Below are 16,608 nucleotides of genomic sequence, written 5' to 3'. Positions count from 1 at the left end.
GCCTATGGCTCTCTTTGGGTGTAATTTTAATGTGTTGTGTGGCTGCAGCAATGCATACATTCTCCATATAGAACTGGGCCCTTAGATCTGAGATAAGGAGGAACATTCTTATAGCATGCTTAGTCTATATTAAAAAGTAATATTCAAGCTACATCCAAATGATATGGCCATTTTTCTGAGTCTTCCCCAGGAAGACCAGTGGCCAAATGAAGGTGGTGTTTATGGCGTGAAGGTTTGGCATGTGCGGAGCTGGCTATCAGACTATAGATCGGTCACTCACCCAGCAACATCAGGGGTCTTCCAGAGAGACTGCTGTTTTCCAGGTGAAGGACAGCTAAGCTGCTGCTGATGCGTAGAGCTCGGGCCACAAATGGTGCAGAGTGGTCCAGCAAGGGGGTATTTCGAGCATCCAAATACTGCAGGCAATTTGTCTGTACAGAAACATAACCTCATGATTATATTACTGGCCAACATAATGCTAAAAACATTACTTAAAGGGCATCTGTCAGCAGATTTGTACCTATGACACTGGCTGACCTGTTACATGTGCACTTGGCAGTTGAAGACATCTGTCCTGGTCCCATGTTCCTATGTGCCCGCATTGCTGAGAACAATTATGTATTAATATATGAAAATGAGCCTCTAGGAGCAACGGGGGCGTTGCCATTACACCTAGATGCTCAGCTCTCTCTGCAATTTCTGTACCCTCTGCATTTTGAGTGACAGGACCAGGCAGTGTAAAAGTGATCCCGTCTAACCCTGTGAGTCATAGTGCAGAGAGCGAGGCAGTATCAGAGAAAGCAGAGCCTCTAGGTGTAACGGCAACGCCCCCATTGCTCCTAGAGGCTAATTTGCATATATCCTTTTTCTCAGCAATGCGGGCACATATGAACATGGGGCCAACACAGGTGCCTTTAGCTGCCAAGCGCACATGCATCAGGTCAGAGAGTGTCATAGGTATAAAACTGCTGACAGATGCCCTTTAAAGGGGACCTCTCACCACTCCTGAAATGTCAGTTTTAGTAAATACTCATACTTCCCATTAAATAATTCTGGAGCTTCCAGTTTGATAGCGGCATTGGGTTGTTCTTCTATTACTCCTGCCATGATTGGTCTGCTAGCTTTATCTCATGCTGGCAGCTCAGGGGGGAGTGTCCTTTATCAGGGGTGTGGCCGTTCTGCTGTAGCCCTTTCCTTATAACCGTCACAGCTTCTAACAGAAGATATGGCCAGTGACAGTTGAAGATCTAAACTGACTGCTTGTGACCACCTCAATGAGGTGGACAAGAAATAAGGAAAAGAACAAACTGCAGGTGGCGCTATACCGATACATTTTATTGAATAACTCAGTGGATATAATAAATTTGTAACTATATGCAATTACTAAAAGTATTCAGATCCGGGCTTTGGGGCCTGGGAGAAGAAGGGAATATGCTGGTGGTCCCAACTATATAATAATGGGTTGCTCAAAAGCTTTGAACAGTTACGGGAGGAATTTACCCTTCCCAACTCCTGTTTCTACCAATACTTACAACTACGTCATGCCTTGGCAGAGCAGGGTAAGAAAACAGATCTGACGATACAAGCATCTTTGCTTGCGGAGCATATTAGGAATGGAGGGACGACGAGGGGGACAATCTCTATGTTCTATAAACTGTTACTGTCCTTTTATCAAGACCGATTTCCCCTGATTGTTAGGGAAAAGTGGTCTCGGGAGGTAGGTGCCCTATCAGACTCACAGTGGACAGAAGTAATCACTGCTGGCCCTACACTTTCCCTGTGTGAAACGCACAGACTCTCTCAGCTTTATCTTATCCACAGGGTATACCGGACACCGGCATTCTTACACAGATTAGGCTTTCGCCCCACATCTAATTGCCCCAAATGCGACTTGCCTGAGGCGCATTTATTACATATGTTTTGGGAATGCGCAGCCATAGGGCCGTTCTGGCTGACAGTGCTTGATATTATTTTTACAGTTTTGCGGATTAGGCTTCCGGCGGATCCCTTGGTAGGCATACTGGGCCTATTGCAAGATGATTCCACGGAGGGAGTTGTAGTTGGTATCCGTAGGTCACTATACCAGGCTAGGAAATTAATAGCCAAAGATTGGATAAAACACAACGGTACCATCCAGAGAGGAATATGTTGCACATATGAACGCTATAATTAAGATGGAAAGGGGTATATATTATAAAAGGGGCGCCCTTTTGTGGCTATTTGAGGATCATGGCTAGGAACACCAAGAGTACCCTCAGCAGGCAGATGATATGTCTGTATACTGTACATTTTCGTTGAGGTGTGGGTCGGGTTGGGAGGGGAGGGGTGGGGAGTATGATATGTTTTTCTTGCTCAAATATGTATGTCACATTCTATTTGGAGAAATGTTTACACAATCGTGCATTTGTATATAATGTGAACACTTGCATATGACATTTTGGTTCAAATCAATAAAAAAAGATTGGATAAAAAAAAAAAAAAAAAAAAAAGAAAATTCAGATCAAGGGGCTGGTTTATAAAATGTAGAATATTTTTCGAGGTACAATCCCTTTGAGAATAAACCAGCAACTGGGTGTTAACTTTCTCCTTGTCAAATGGGTGTATCCTACACATGCAGTACTGACTGGACAGTACTCAACTGTGCAGGGACACAGTAAGTAAAGTAAAGGTGCTCAAAAATACTGACATACTGCACATGACACTTTGGCCACTAGGTGGCACTATAGTCATGTATTATACTGTAGTGCTAGATTATAGATTAGCTCTGCTTGGTATACTACAGCCAAAGTACTGAAAATACATTTCTACTATCAAATCTAAGAAAAAGCACTCCCAGCACAGTAGAGTACAGTAGAGTTTGTCACAGGGCTGCGCGCCACCCTTACCTTTCGCATCATATGAGCAGCGGCCTGCCAGCCCCGAGTGCCGATGTGCTTGTTAAAGGAGATGTTGAGATGCGTCGCTGACTCATAATACTCAATCATGTCAAACAAGGCAGAGGCTCCCTGTACAAAGAAGTAGAAAGGGAATGATAAAACTAAAAGGTGAGTACAATAAGGAACACGTCACAGGGATATATCCTTGCAGGAACCTAATGACGCCGATCCTTGCATATCTATTTCAGTGGGGACCCCATCCTTCAACAGATCTCTAGGCCCCCGGGTCAATGCACAATGATTATACTTCCCATTCACTGCAGGATTCCCAACAACTTACATCCTCGTCCAGGTTTGTCTGCTCCAAATCCACCATTTTAAACTGCACCCGCTTAAAGATTTCCTCCAGTGCCTCACACGCCTTATGGTCCAATTTTTCCCCTATGAAATAAAATAATTTGCATAGGAAAACTGGGAACAATCAGAACATAATATGTTAAATGTTCTTATAAAAAAAATAAAAAAAGAATGAAAGAAAAGAAAATGTACGTTATGATATTTTCAGAACATTTTAAAGGGAGTCCGTCACCTACATAACATGTTTTAAACTGATGATATAGCTCTGTGGGAGGCAGATCCATAACACTGATGGTACCCATGTTTAGTTTTTCAGAGCCTCCAAACTACCTAAAATAAAGTTTTAAAAATATGCAAATTACCTATCGCAAGTGCCCAGGGGCGGAGAGTGTGCTGCACGTGCCCAGTGCTCCCCGCCTTACTTGCTCCTGACTCCTCCCCTCTGTATCGTCCGGCCAGCCCTGTATCCTTGCGGCGTCATTCTCATCTCCATTCATAATCTAGCGCCTGTTCGCTTAACCGCCGGGTCCAGGCATGCGCAGTACATTGCCCACTGTGGGCAGAGGCATACTGATATGCCGTGCGCATGCGCCAGTTACGTAACGGGCCCGGCGGTAAAGCACACAGGCTCTGGATTATGAATGGGGAGACGAAAATGACGCCGCAAGGCTACAGGGCTGGCTGGACGATACAGAGGGGAAAAGTCAGTAGCAAGCAAGGCGGGGAGCACTGGGCACTTGCAGCACACTCTCCGCCCCTGGGCACTTGCGATAGGTAATTTGCATATTTTTAAAACTTCATTTTAGGTACTTTGGAGACTCTGAAAAACTAAACATTGGTACCATCAGTGTTATGGATCTGCCTCCCACAGCTATATCATCAGTTTAAAACATGTTATGTAGGCGACGGACTCCCTTTAAGGGATCAATAAAGTAATACACACTTTTAACCCGTAGGATACCGGAGACTTTTTGTGTTTTCATTTTTTTTCCCCATCTTCCTTGAGCCATAACTTTTTTTAGGTTCACATATATATACATATGAGGGCTTATTTTTTGCGGGACAAGTTGTACATTCTAATGCCACCATTTAATAGGGCATTCAATGTAATGGGAAGCGGGGGAAACAATTCCAAATGGGGTGGAATTGGAAACAAAGAAAAACAATTCCTGCACCGTTTTAGAGGTTTTGTTCCCGTTGTTTGCTATTTTTTAACAGGTTTGTTCTGTTTTTTACTTTTTTATGGTATTGTAGCTCATGTTTGAAGTTACAAAACTAATTATTATTTTTTTTTATTCTGACCCATCATGGTTCTTATAGATCCATGAGGAAAGAGGAATAGCTCATTTCTTATGTTGGCCTGCCACCTGCTGGCCAAAATAAGAATTGCAGCTTCCACCAAAAAACTGAAAATTACATTGGAGAGCAGTGTTTTTGCATTGATATAGGTAAAATAATGCCGTGCATTACTTTGTTTTCAAATTAATGTTTTTGATGTTACAGGTTGACCTTAATGGACCAGTGTCTTTTTTTCAACCTATGTAACTATGTATTACATTATTGGCATGCTCTGTAACCTGTAAAGAGAGGATGAGCTTTGACCATCATATGCCTATTGCAAATAGTGAATCCAGCATTACCTACATATAAGCATAATGTGATGACAATGTGATGACTGCTTAGAAGCAATCTCTATAGAACATGAAGTATCAGCATATTGTGAGGCTCAGTAACCAGAGGGAAAACTGCAAGATGATTTTATTTTATTTTTTATATATAGTGAAAATACTTGTCGTTTACATTGTTAAAGCATGCAAAAAAATAAAAAAATAAAAAAAAACATTTAATTTAAATATTTTTTTTTTCTGTAGAAATTATTTCTATTACATGCTTGTTATGGCACCCTCTGCTGTTCTTTGGTTTCCTTATAGGACATCCACTTAAAAGGGTTGTCCTGGCTTTTTAATATTGATGACCTATGCTCAGGTCATCAATATCAGATCGGTGGGAGTCCAACAGCCGGCACCGCTGCCGATCAGCTGTACGGTGCGCAGTGCACATGAGCAGTCTCCATTCCTCTCCACTGCTGCATGTCTATGGGACAGCAGCAGCGGTCAGGAAGAAAGAAAGGAGACTGCGCATGCGCAGTGTGCGCACCTTCTCATACAGCTGATGAGGATAGGTCATCAATATGAAAAAGCCCAGACAACCCCTTGAATGTGCGCAGTTACCGGACACAGTAGGTGATATGTTCTGAATGCGAATAAAAAGAGGGCACAATACAATACCAGAAGGCACAATATATGTGGCAGAGGGTACAAACACTGTGTAGTGTGATACTGTAGTTATAACCAATTGTCCAATAAAGAGTACCTAAACGTCATTAAAAGCACAGAACGTACAGCGATGCTTCTCAGAGTGATCTGCACCTTCCACTTGAACCGGTTATGCTCTACTTTTGCAGCATCCGGAGTACAGCTCCATAGAAAGTGTACAGGATCTGTACTCCGCATTCTGCAAATGCAGAACAGAGCTGATGCATGTAGAAGGTGCAGATCGCTCCGAGATGCACCGTTGCACCTTCTGTGCTTTGCATGAGGTCTACTAACCTTCGGTAGTATAGCGGGAAGCAGGGGATAGGCGGATGGTACTATGACTGCAGTATCAGACTACAGTCTGACATGGTTCCAGGAGACCACAGAATGCTTCTCAAAATAAGAGGCCTTACCCTTGAGATCCAGGCTCTCAACCCTCCCTGAAAGATCAGTCAGATCCTGCAAGACACAGAGCAACCCAGAATTAGACTACGTTAAACTTTCTAAACTGGATCAAAGCACTGGGCCCAACAGGACGCTCAATCACACTGCTCTGCAGTAAGCCTGACGTTCACAGAGAAGTACAAACGTTTTCCTCTTAGGCTGGCCATACAAGTGAAATAATTGTTGGCTGAAGAGTTGTTTGGGCTGACAGCTATTTCTCCCGACTCCTGACATGCATGCGTGTTTTTTTTCAATGGCGAGAAGGGACTAAGCCTCCGCGTGTTGAAATCCATACCCCATCCCTCTATTCCCTGATATCTGCTGTCGGGGAGAGCTGGAAGTTAGAGATGAGCAAATCAGTTTGTACATCTCGTGCCTGCGCCGATGTTCAGAGTAGCGGTGCAAGAGCAGGGGCTCTGCTGCTAGTGCTACTGTGCATGTGCTGCTATGCTTCCAGGTAGCAGCGCATGCACAGATACTGCTCTGGTATAAGCAGCAGAGCCTCTGCACTTGCACTATTACTCGAAACAACAGCGAAGGTGTGAGATTGAAAAGGCCAGGTGAGATTCCCGGCCCTGTCAGGAGGGAGGGATTGGATGGGGGGGGGGGGGGGGGGGGGGGGGAGTGACGACGACATCTGGAGCAACTGCTCAAGAACTCTGATAAGTGAATCGATTTGCTCATCTCTAATGGGAATTGCTCTAACTGTTAACAGGGATGCTCAACCTGCGGCCCTCCAGCTGTTTCAAAACTACAACTCTCAGCATGCTCTAATAGCTGTAGGCTGTCCAGGCATGCTGGGAGTGGTAGTTTTGCAACAGCTGGAGGGATGCAGGCTGAGCATCCCTGCTCCAACATGTAAAATCGCAATTTGAGCCGACTAACTTTTACATATTTAATGTTTAAAGTTGCATAGGTTCCACTGATACTTCTTCGTCTAGCCTTCCCCAGAACACCCTGGTGACAGTAAGGTACGACTACTTCCATATAGTTTTTGCTTCTATGCAGCCGACCTTACCTGAAGCTGCCGGATAAGTTTCGGAATCTGTTTGCAGTTCAGTTTCTGGCAGGCTTGTGTATAGGACGTGACGACATCCTCCACAGTCACGTTCTGGGCTAAACAGAAAGACAGAAGTATGTTAATCTTTCCCTCGTCATTAAAGGGAACCTGTCACCGGGATTTTGTGCATAGAGCTGAGGACATAGGTTGCTAGATGGCCGCTAGCACATCCGCAATACCCAGTCCCCATAGCTCTGTGTGCTTTTATTGTGTAAAAAACCCGATTTGATACATATGCAAATTAACCTGACTCATCTCACATACAGGACTCATCTCAGGTTAATTTGCATATGTATAAAAAAAATATTTTTTACACAATAAAAGCACACAGAGCTATGGGGACTTGGTATTGCGGATGTGCTAGCGGCCATCTAGCAACCTATGTCCTCAGCTCTGTACACAAAATCCCGGTGAATGGTTCCCTTTAAATGCGGCTTTTTTCCATTTACATATGTGCACAGAGAGGGGTTTTGTGGGAATATACAATAGTTATAAAACAGACTAAAACTGGAAAATAATAAACCTTGCTATATACTCGCCTATATAAAGCTTCCTGCCGCTCCATCTATTGTGGGGATGCAGGACATGGCCAGTGGTCAGGGCTGGGATGGAGTTAGGTTACCCACAGACATAATAGCAAAGTTGGTTAAACTTCCCGATTTTAGCAGGACCAGGTGGCGTAGCGAGGACGGGCAAAGGGTGCGGGTGAGGACCATGAACTGAACCTTGTCAAAGAGGGTCTTTAAATCCAAGCAGCCATCTGATTGACTGCTATGAGCAATAAATCCGGTTCTTATCTGCACCGGTCAAATACAACCATCGATTTCTCCTGTAACTGAATCTACCCCCAACATACCTCCCCATTCATATAAAATTTCAACAACCGCCCTCCCGCCCCGCAAACGCCCACAAATCCTCCTAAAAACACCCACATTGGGGCACATCTGCCTTAGTCCCATTCAACTTGAACGTAAAACACGGGAAGGGAAGGCCGATACCAGCAGAAAAATAAAAGTTTTGCTTAACCCCTTCCACCCCGGGCCAGTTTTCACCCTTCTGCCCAGGCCATTTTTTGAAAATCTGACAAGTGTCACTTTATGTGGTAATAGCTTTGGAATGCTTTTATTTATCCAGGCCATTCTGAGATTGCCGTCTCGTGACACATTGTACTTCACGATAGTCATAAATTTGAGCCTAAATGGTTTTAGGAAGGCAGATTATGCTGGACTAGTTTTTAGACACCATGTCCCATTTGAAGCCCCCCCTGATGCATCCTACAGTAGAAACTCCCAAAAAGTGACCCAATTTTGGAAACTACGGGATAAGGTGATAGTTTTATTGATATTTTGGGGTACATATCATTTTTGATCACTCTATATTATGCTTTTTGTGAGGCAAGGTAACCCAAAAAAATGGATGTTCTGGCACATTTATTTTTTACAACATTCAACTGACAGGTTTGATCATGTGTTATTTTTATAGAGCAGGTTGTTACAGACACGACGATATCAAATATGTCTACTTTTTTGTTTGTTTCAGTTTTACATAATAAAGCATTTTTTGAATAAAAAATAAAAGATTTTTTAGTGTCTATATGTATACTATGTCTATACTGCACCTATAGAGCCCCGCAAAATGGTGGCTAGAGGACTCCGGTCCGGCCCCCACCAAGCGTCCTCCCTATAGAAGTGAATAGGAGCGCACTGCGCATGACCGGCCACCACTCCCATTCACTTCTATGGGACCGATGGAAATAGCCAAGCCAGTGCTCACCTATTTTCGGAAGCCCCATAGAAAATGAATGGAGGGCGGCTGCGCATGCGCAGTGTGCCCTCCACCACTTTCGGGGCTCAGTTCTCGATATAGGTGCAGGGCCCACCTATAAGACAATGGGGGCATATCCTTGCGATATACCCCCATTTTCTGAGATGAGACAACCCCTTAAAAATACTGATCACCCTCGGTTTTGCTATGTCTATGGAGAGAAGTAAGAGAGAAGGGAAATGGCACGCGCACACTGCATGCCTTTCCTTCATTCAACTGATTGGCGAGTGTCAGACACCCGCTGATCTGAAATTGAGCATAGGTCATTAATATTAAAAGCCCGGAGAACCCCTTTAAAAGAGGTTATCCCATAACTAATGTGAAAAATTTTAATTGGATGTCATACAGTACATGACAATCTCTAGCCCTGTACCTCCCAAGGATCCTGAGATCTCCACATTCATTGCTCTGCTAGATTTATATCAAGCTGACAGCTCAAGGGGAGTGTCCTTTGCTCTCCCTATCACAGCTAACAGGGGCGTGTCCATGCTCTGCCTATCACAGCTAAGGGGGTGTGTCCATGCTCTGCCTATCACAGCTAAGGGGGTGTGCCCATGCTCTGCCTATCACAGCTAAGGGGGCGTGTCCATGCTCTGCCTATCACAGCTCAGATTGCGCCATTCATTTTTCACAGCTCCTTTGGAAAATGAAAGGTGGAATCTGATTGGCTGCTATGGGCAACTAAACAAGTTCTACTTTACACCAGTTTTGATAAATCACCCCATATAAAAGTCTTTTTAATAGGAAAACTGGATTCCCCCAGAATAAAAACTTCACAATAAGCAGCTTTTGCGCACACACACATTGGGGGCCACTTATAAAAAGTTTTTTTTTCAAACAAAGCAGATTTGTTTTTTTTGCTGAACCAAGGGTGGATCCCACACAGGAGATTCACAGCTGTCCTTTCTTCAGGAAAAAAATTAAAATAAAAAAGTCACCAAACCTGCCCATCTTATCTGTAGTAGCTATATGTTATAAATCTGCGCTATTTATGGAAAATTCTGCAACAAAATCTGCATTGTGTGAAGGCGCCCATACAGTACGGAGTCAAGAAGGCCAGGCAGCGGCAGACTGTTTCAGTGCCGCTGTTTTAGGGTAGTGAAGACGTCAACCCCTTTACTACCCTTGACCACCAGGTCAGCAAACATTAAATGTGTTAGCCAGCCCCCGAACATAGAAATCCCCGTTCACCTGTCCACGGCCCCACTGTTGCTCCGATCCCGACCACTTCTGATCCCAGCATGACCAGGAAGCAGCTTGGTTCTGTGGCCAATCACAGCTGGCATTAAACACTGAAATAACTCTGCCCTAGACCACAAGGTAACGGCTCATGCAGATGGCCTCGGCCCGCCCGGGTCCGCAATATATGGGCCCCACTTGAATGGGTCCGCAATCCAGAAGGTTCGGTGCGGAATGGAGTGCTCCCATGGTGTTTCTCTCTGTCTCAGCACCACAAAAATAAAAAAATAAAATTAGATCGGACCATCGGACGGATCGCGGACCCTTTTAAGTTGAATGGGTGGTTCCTCTACTAAGGGCCTTATATCCTTGCTATATAGACATATTATTGATATTTCCTCCTCTACTACTACCATTAAGGCAAAGGTCCAATGGGAAAAGGATCTTGGAGCATTGTCCCAGGAGCAATGGACAGATATTCTGGCCCTTACTCCCTCTCTGACGGTTAGTGAATACCAGCGACTATCACACTTTAAGTATATAGAACCCCACAATTTATTTTCAGAATTTGTGTGCGTGCAGATTCCAAATGTCCTAGATGTGGGGAAGAAGGTGCGACATTGCTCCATATGATTTGGAACTGCTCACGATTGCGATCCTATTGGGAGGATGTCAGAAGTATTATAGTGACGGCAACTCACTGATACGTTTACCCGATGACCCTAGAGTCTGTATACTGGGGTTACTGGGGCGACTGGGAAACAAGAACTCTCTATGTATTCACAGACTCCTGTTCCAGGCTAGGGTACGAATAGCTAAACACTGGATACGAGAGACCCCCCCCCCCCCCCCAAAAAAAAACAAGAATTTGTTAATAGGATGAATGTAATTCTTAGATTAGAAAGGGGAGTATATGTTAAACTAAAATGTCCAACTAAATGCCTATCTTTATGGCAGGGGTGGGTGGAGTCTTGTATACGGGGACAGATGTCCTTCTCTTACACTCCCTCTCCAGGGGAACCACATAGTCATGGAACACCGTTTGAACGGCTGAGTTAGGATAGCGAGGGGGAAATGTATGATTATCATTAAATCCACAGACACTGATGACTCTGCTCAAGTTGGGGTGGGGTGGAGGGGAAGGGGGTTGTGTTATTATATGCAATGTTACATTACTTCCATCATTTAACTGCTGTAATGTTCACGGGAATTTTGATCTCCCATAATGCCATGGGTGTCTGCGTACGCCAATATCTTTGTAAGTGGTTGTACTGATTTTCAACTATACAAAAAAACAGCGAAATCCTTGATGATGTTCATGTGATATTGTTTATTTCAATAAAAAGTAAACCGATAAAAAAAAAAAAAAGAAAGTTGAATGGGTCTTAACCTGTCTGCAGAAACCGCACGGATGTTGCCAGTGCATTGGAGACTGCAATTTTAGGTCCCCAATACATGGAGCGGCGGGGCAGCGGCCGTCTGCATGAACCCTAAGGGTGCATTCACATGACCGTAAGTGTTTTGCGGATCCGCACATGGTCAGCGCTATATAGAGAATGCCTAAGATTGACAAGAATAGGACATGCTCTGTCTTTTTTGCGGGGCCACGGAACGGAACAACGGATGCGAACAGCACAGTGTGCTGTCCACATCTTTTGTGGCCCCATTGAAATGAATGGGTCGGCAAATTTGCGGAACGGATGCGGATCCATTTATACGGTCGTGTGAATGCACCCCAAGTCTGAGCGAGGCTACAAAATACGGTCGTGTGAATAGAGCCCAAAGTTTAAAGAGGACCTTTCACTAAAATAAAAAATGTAAACTAAACATACAGACATGTAGAGCGGCGCCCAGGGATCTCCCTGCACTTACTATTATCCCCGGGCGCCGCTCCGTTCTCCCGGTATAGGCTCCGGTATCTTCATAGTTAGGCTCCACCCAGGGGAACCTGTTGGCGTCTCATTCTCCCAGGCTGTAGCGCTGGCCAATCGCAGCGCTCAGCTCATAGCCTGAGAGAAAAAAAAAACCTCTCAGGCTATGAGCTGAGCGCTGCGATTGGCCAGCGCTACAGCCTGGGAGAAGGAGACGCCGGCAGGTTCCACTGGGTGGAGCCTAACTATGAAGATACCGGAGCCTATACCGGGAGAACGGAGCGGCGCCCGGGGATAACAGTAAGTGCAGGGAGATCCCTGGGCGCCGCTCTCCATGTCTGTATGTTTAGTTTACATTTTTTATTTTAGTGAAAGGTCCTCTTTAAAGCTCATTTTTGGTGCACTACGCAGTCTGAAAAATACAGTAATTATAATGAATAATCTTGCTATAAAATGCGTTAATTATTCTTAATATTAAGAAGAGAATTTGGGCTCATCACGTGATTTATCATGTCTGCACTAAATTTACAATCACTCCCACTGACTGGGCCCCTGCCAGTACCAGCCGGATGACCCCTTCAATCCTGTTCTCCGCTGCAGAGAAGCTAATGTGCATGACGGCCTACATGACCGCAGAGTCTAATTTGTAATAACTGGTTATGTACACTCCATGGGGCCGATATTACAGGTTATCATAGTTTACATTCCTGTGTAAATACGTCGTCTTTTTTATTTCCTTTTTATAACAAGGCGCTAATTAAACAGGACCTTGATACGGCGCTTCCAAATTGCACAATATTTCCGGGGTCTGATCTCTAACCCACATTCGTTTGTACATTTTCTTCAGTCCGCAGATCTACTGCCCCTCCTCAGGACTCCTTGTAAGGAAGCTACAAACCTTTTATTCTGGAGCATCTATTCTTAGGTCGTGCCATTCCTCTATTATTCCTTCTGGTAGTCTATGAGTGAATCGCCAGCAGTCTGCAATCTAGGTATTATCACGTGGGGATATGTCCCTGTACAGTCTGATACTATCCAATCAGTGCTGCCAGTGTAGGGACCCCCCTCCAACTGGTAACACCCATCTGGACCTTTAATACTAACTGCTAGTAATTAATTCATTAACTTCTAGTAGGAATAATAAAGGAGTCATAACAAAAGATGCTCCAGAATTATTATTACATGGAGACATGTCAGGAGAGGCGACAGGTCTTCTTAAATGGCATTATACGACATGGACCAATGGAGATATGACTGCAAAAGCTCTGAAATGAAAGAGGCCACGCTCTTGTTTGTGCAGCCACGGTTTACTTCCACGACCGCAGCAAAGTGCCCTTTGGCAGCAAAATTGTGGTCATAAACCAGTGATGGCTAACCTCCGGCACTGTGGTGACACTACGACTCCCAGCATGCTCCATTGTCTTCTATGGAGTTCTGAGAACAGTGAAGCAAGTGTGCATCTTGGGAGTTGTAGTTTTACTCCACCCGGAGTGCCGGAGGTTAGCCATCACAGCCATAAACCACGGCCTCCAGAGGAAAACAACGGGAGGCTGAATCCATGCAAATATTCTGTGTGAACGGCTCCTTACGATCCTGGCCGTTTACATGACTCCCCAAATCCCCCCCCCTCCCCTTTTATTTATTCACTTCAGTGGGAATCAGTTTTGGATATAGGGGTGGGTCCCAGAGGTTTATTTCTTAATTTTAATCTAAGGCCTATATCCCATGAAAAGTATTGCTGTGCAATGAATAGGGCACTTCATATGAAGTATTACTGCATTATACATGCAATAAACGTACATTACATTTTCCTCTGTGGTAGCGCCCCCTGGTGCTTATACTTCTGGTGCACCTTCTCCTGCATTCAGAGGTGGACCGTCATGCTCCAGCTGCTCTCTTCCCCTCAGTCCTGGCATAGTGGTCTCAGACATCTTTCATTCATTCACCCCCAATTCTAAATTCATAGAAATCTATAGCTGTACAGTATCTCTCTCTAGACAGCAGAGGAGGAAATGTATACCATATATACCAAGAATGGCCAACCTGCGGCTCTCCAGCTGTTGTAAAACTACAACTCCCACCATGCCCTGCTGTAGGCTGATAGCTGTAGGCAGTCTGGGCATGCTGGGAGTTGCAGTTTAGCAACAGCTGGAGAGCCTTGGGTTCGCCATCCCTGCCATATACCATATGTCAGGTCTATTTTCTGCAGCTGCTTGATGAGCTGCTGCCCATCTATAGAAAGGAAAGAAAGTCCGACATTTAAGGGTGCGTTCACACGACCGTTTCCGTTTTACAGATGTGGTTTGCGTGCATCCCGCAATTTTCATGGACCCCATTGAAAAAAACACACACCTATTCCTGTCCACAAAACACCAGGACATGTTCTATAAAGGTGAGGTTGCACAAATGCATGACATCCGTGTGCCGTCCATGAAAATGAATGGGACCGAACATATGGTCGCGTGAAAACACCCCAAGTAGTGAAAAAAAAGCTTTAACCCATTTAAAGGGATTGTTCTGCCATGTGTATTCATGACCTATCAGGGTAGGTCATCAATATCTGATCAGTGGGGGTCCGACACCCGACACTCCCGCTCCATGTGAGCGCCGCTTCCTCTTCATTACACTGACCGTTGAAGTACTCGCTCCGTTCACTTGAATGGGGCGAGTACTAGTACTTACACTACGCCGCCGCTCCACAGGAGATGACATGTAGTGTAATAATCAGGATGCGAGCGTCGCCTCCTTGTCAAACAGTTGATCGGCAGGGATGCCAGGTGCCGGACCCCCACAATCTGATATTGAATGACCTATCCTGGCAATAGGACAACCCCTTTAATTCAGTATTTTCTACACAGTCTATAAAAAATGTTGGTTGTCCATGTATTTTGGCCAACTTTCCCAGAAGAAAGGGGTAATGGTTGTTGACAGCCCTGCCCAGGAGCTTCTAAACTGAAGGGAAGCAGAAAATGCCTTCTCCATTAAAACAAGCCTATATTGTCCAATAACACTCCACCGGCTTGACTTTAGCCATGACCACTGTTTCAACTTGTAGGTATCTACATGTACATCTAGACAAGTACAGGGGACAGAAGGTAGGTTCACCCTACACCAGCAGACAAGACATAAATAGGATCTTCTCTACAGAGGTTTTGGTTTTCCAAAGCTCGTCTCTTCTGTCTCTCCCCCTTACACTGACTCAGGGATGTTGACACTTTTTGGACATCGTGCTCATCATCAGATGACTCAGAAGCGCGGCCTACACTCAAATCAAGAGCGGCTCCAGAGTCTGGCACATCTCATCAAGAATCCAAATCACACTGCAGAAACGCTCCAAAATGTTCATTTTACTGTTCAAATCAGTTTTTTTATAATCAGCTAAATTTCTAAAAAGTTAAGGCGACCATACCACATAAGTTGAATGTTGGTGAACCCACTGTTTTTTTTTTGGGCCTGCTCGACCATCTAATATGCAACGGTTCATTCATACCCAATGGACGCTGTCTGGGAAAGAAAGATCAGGTCCCCTCCATTTGTTTTAAAGGGCATCTGTCAGCAGGTTTGTCCCTATGACACTGGCTGACCTGTTACATGTGCACTTGGCAGCTGAAGGCATCTGTGTTGGTCCCATGGTCATAGGTGCCCACATTGCTGAGAAATATTATGTTTTACTATATGCAAATGAGCCTCTAGGAGCAACGGGGGCGTTGTCATTACACCTAGAGGCTCCGCTTTACTGCTGCGTCCTCTGCACTTTGATTTACAGGGCCAAGAATGAAGATGTTTTCACTGCCTGATCTGTCAAAGTGCAGGGGGCGCGGCAGTGGCAGAGAGAGCAGAGCCTCTAGGTGTAACGACAACGCCCCCGTTGCTCCTAGAGGCTCATTTGCATATATTAAAACACAATTTTTCTCAGCAATGCAGGCACATATGAACATGGGACCAACACAGATGCCTTCAGCTGCCAAGTGCACATGTAACAGGTCAGCCAGCAGCAGCTCTTTTCCATCCACTGATGGCGAATACATGCAGACTCATCTGAGCATGCATGTGTACAGAAGACGAAAAGAGCAGCTGTTGGCCAAACTAGCGCTCAGCTGACACCTACCTGGGGTGTATGATCAGCTTCAGTATGTCCACACGGAGGAAAAATTTGCAAGGATCACATAGGGATTTTGTCACGAACATGGCTGGGGATTTCACCTCCTGCACTGCAATGGGTGAGACAGGCAGTGGAAATCCACAGCGTAGATTGAAATGCAGCAGATTTTAAATCTGCACCATGGGTCAATTTATGCTGCAGGATTATTATTTTTTTCCCGCAATGGGCAACGAGATTACAAAAATTCTCTTCCACTTTGCTGCAAAGCGGCGCGCATTTGGGACATGCAGATCTGCGGCAATAAATCTGCAGTGTTTACGCCATGTATGAACATATCCTTAGGCCCCTTTCACACGGGCGAGTATTCCACGCGGATGCGATGCGTGAGTTGAACGCATTGCACCCGCATTGAATCCTGACCCATTCATTTCTATTGGGCTGTGCACACGAGCGGTGATTTTCACGCATCACTTGTGCATTGCGTGAAAATCGCAGCATGCTCCTCTTTGTGCGTTTTTCACGTAAAGCAACCGTGCGTGAAAATCGCACCGCATCCGCACTTGCTTGCGATTTTCACGCA

The 16,608-nt window shown here is 44.9% G+C and overlaps 1 protein-coding gene across 1 annotated transcript in view; it reads right to left on the bottom strand.

Annotated features, from left to right (window-relative positions):
* PPP1R37 (protein phosphatase 1 regulatory subunit 37) overlaps positions 1–16,608 on the bottom strand; it is a 47,705-nt gene that overhangs the window by 20,279 nt on the left and 10,818 nt on the right. The window contains exons 3-7 of the mRNA XM_040406496.1: positions 7,011–7,108; positions 5,962–6,007; positions 3,217–3,317; positions 2,886–3,005; positions 281–431 (exon numbers count right to left, since the gene is read on the bottom strand). Coding sequence (XP_040262430.1) covers positions 281–431; positions 2,886–3,005; positions 3,217–3,317; positions 5,962–6,007; positions 7,011–7,108 — 516 coding nt within the window. The remainder of the gene's footprint in view (positions 1–280; positions 432–2,885; positions 3,006–3,216; positions 3,318–5,961; positions 6,008–7,010; positions 7,109–16,608) is intronic.

Source organism: Bufo bufo, chromosome 8, assembly GCF_905171765.1.
Source record: "Bufo bufo chromosome 8, aBufBuf1.1, whole genome shotgun sequence".
NCBI lineage: Eukaryota > Metazoa > Chordata > Amphibia > Anura > Bufonidae > Bufo > Bufo bufo.
The sequence above is the reverse complement of the archived record's forward strand: the minus strand, read 5'-3'. Positions and strand labels throughout refer to the sequence as shown.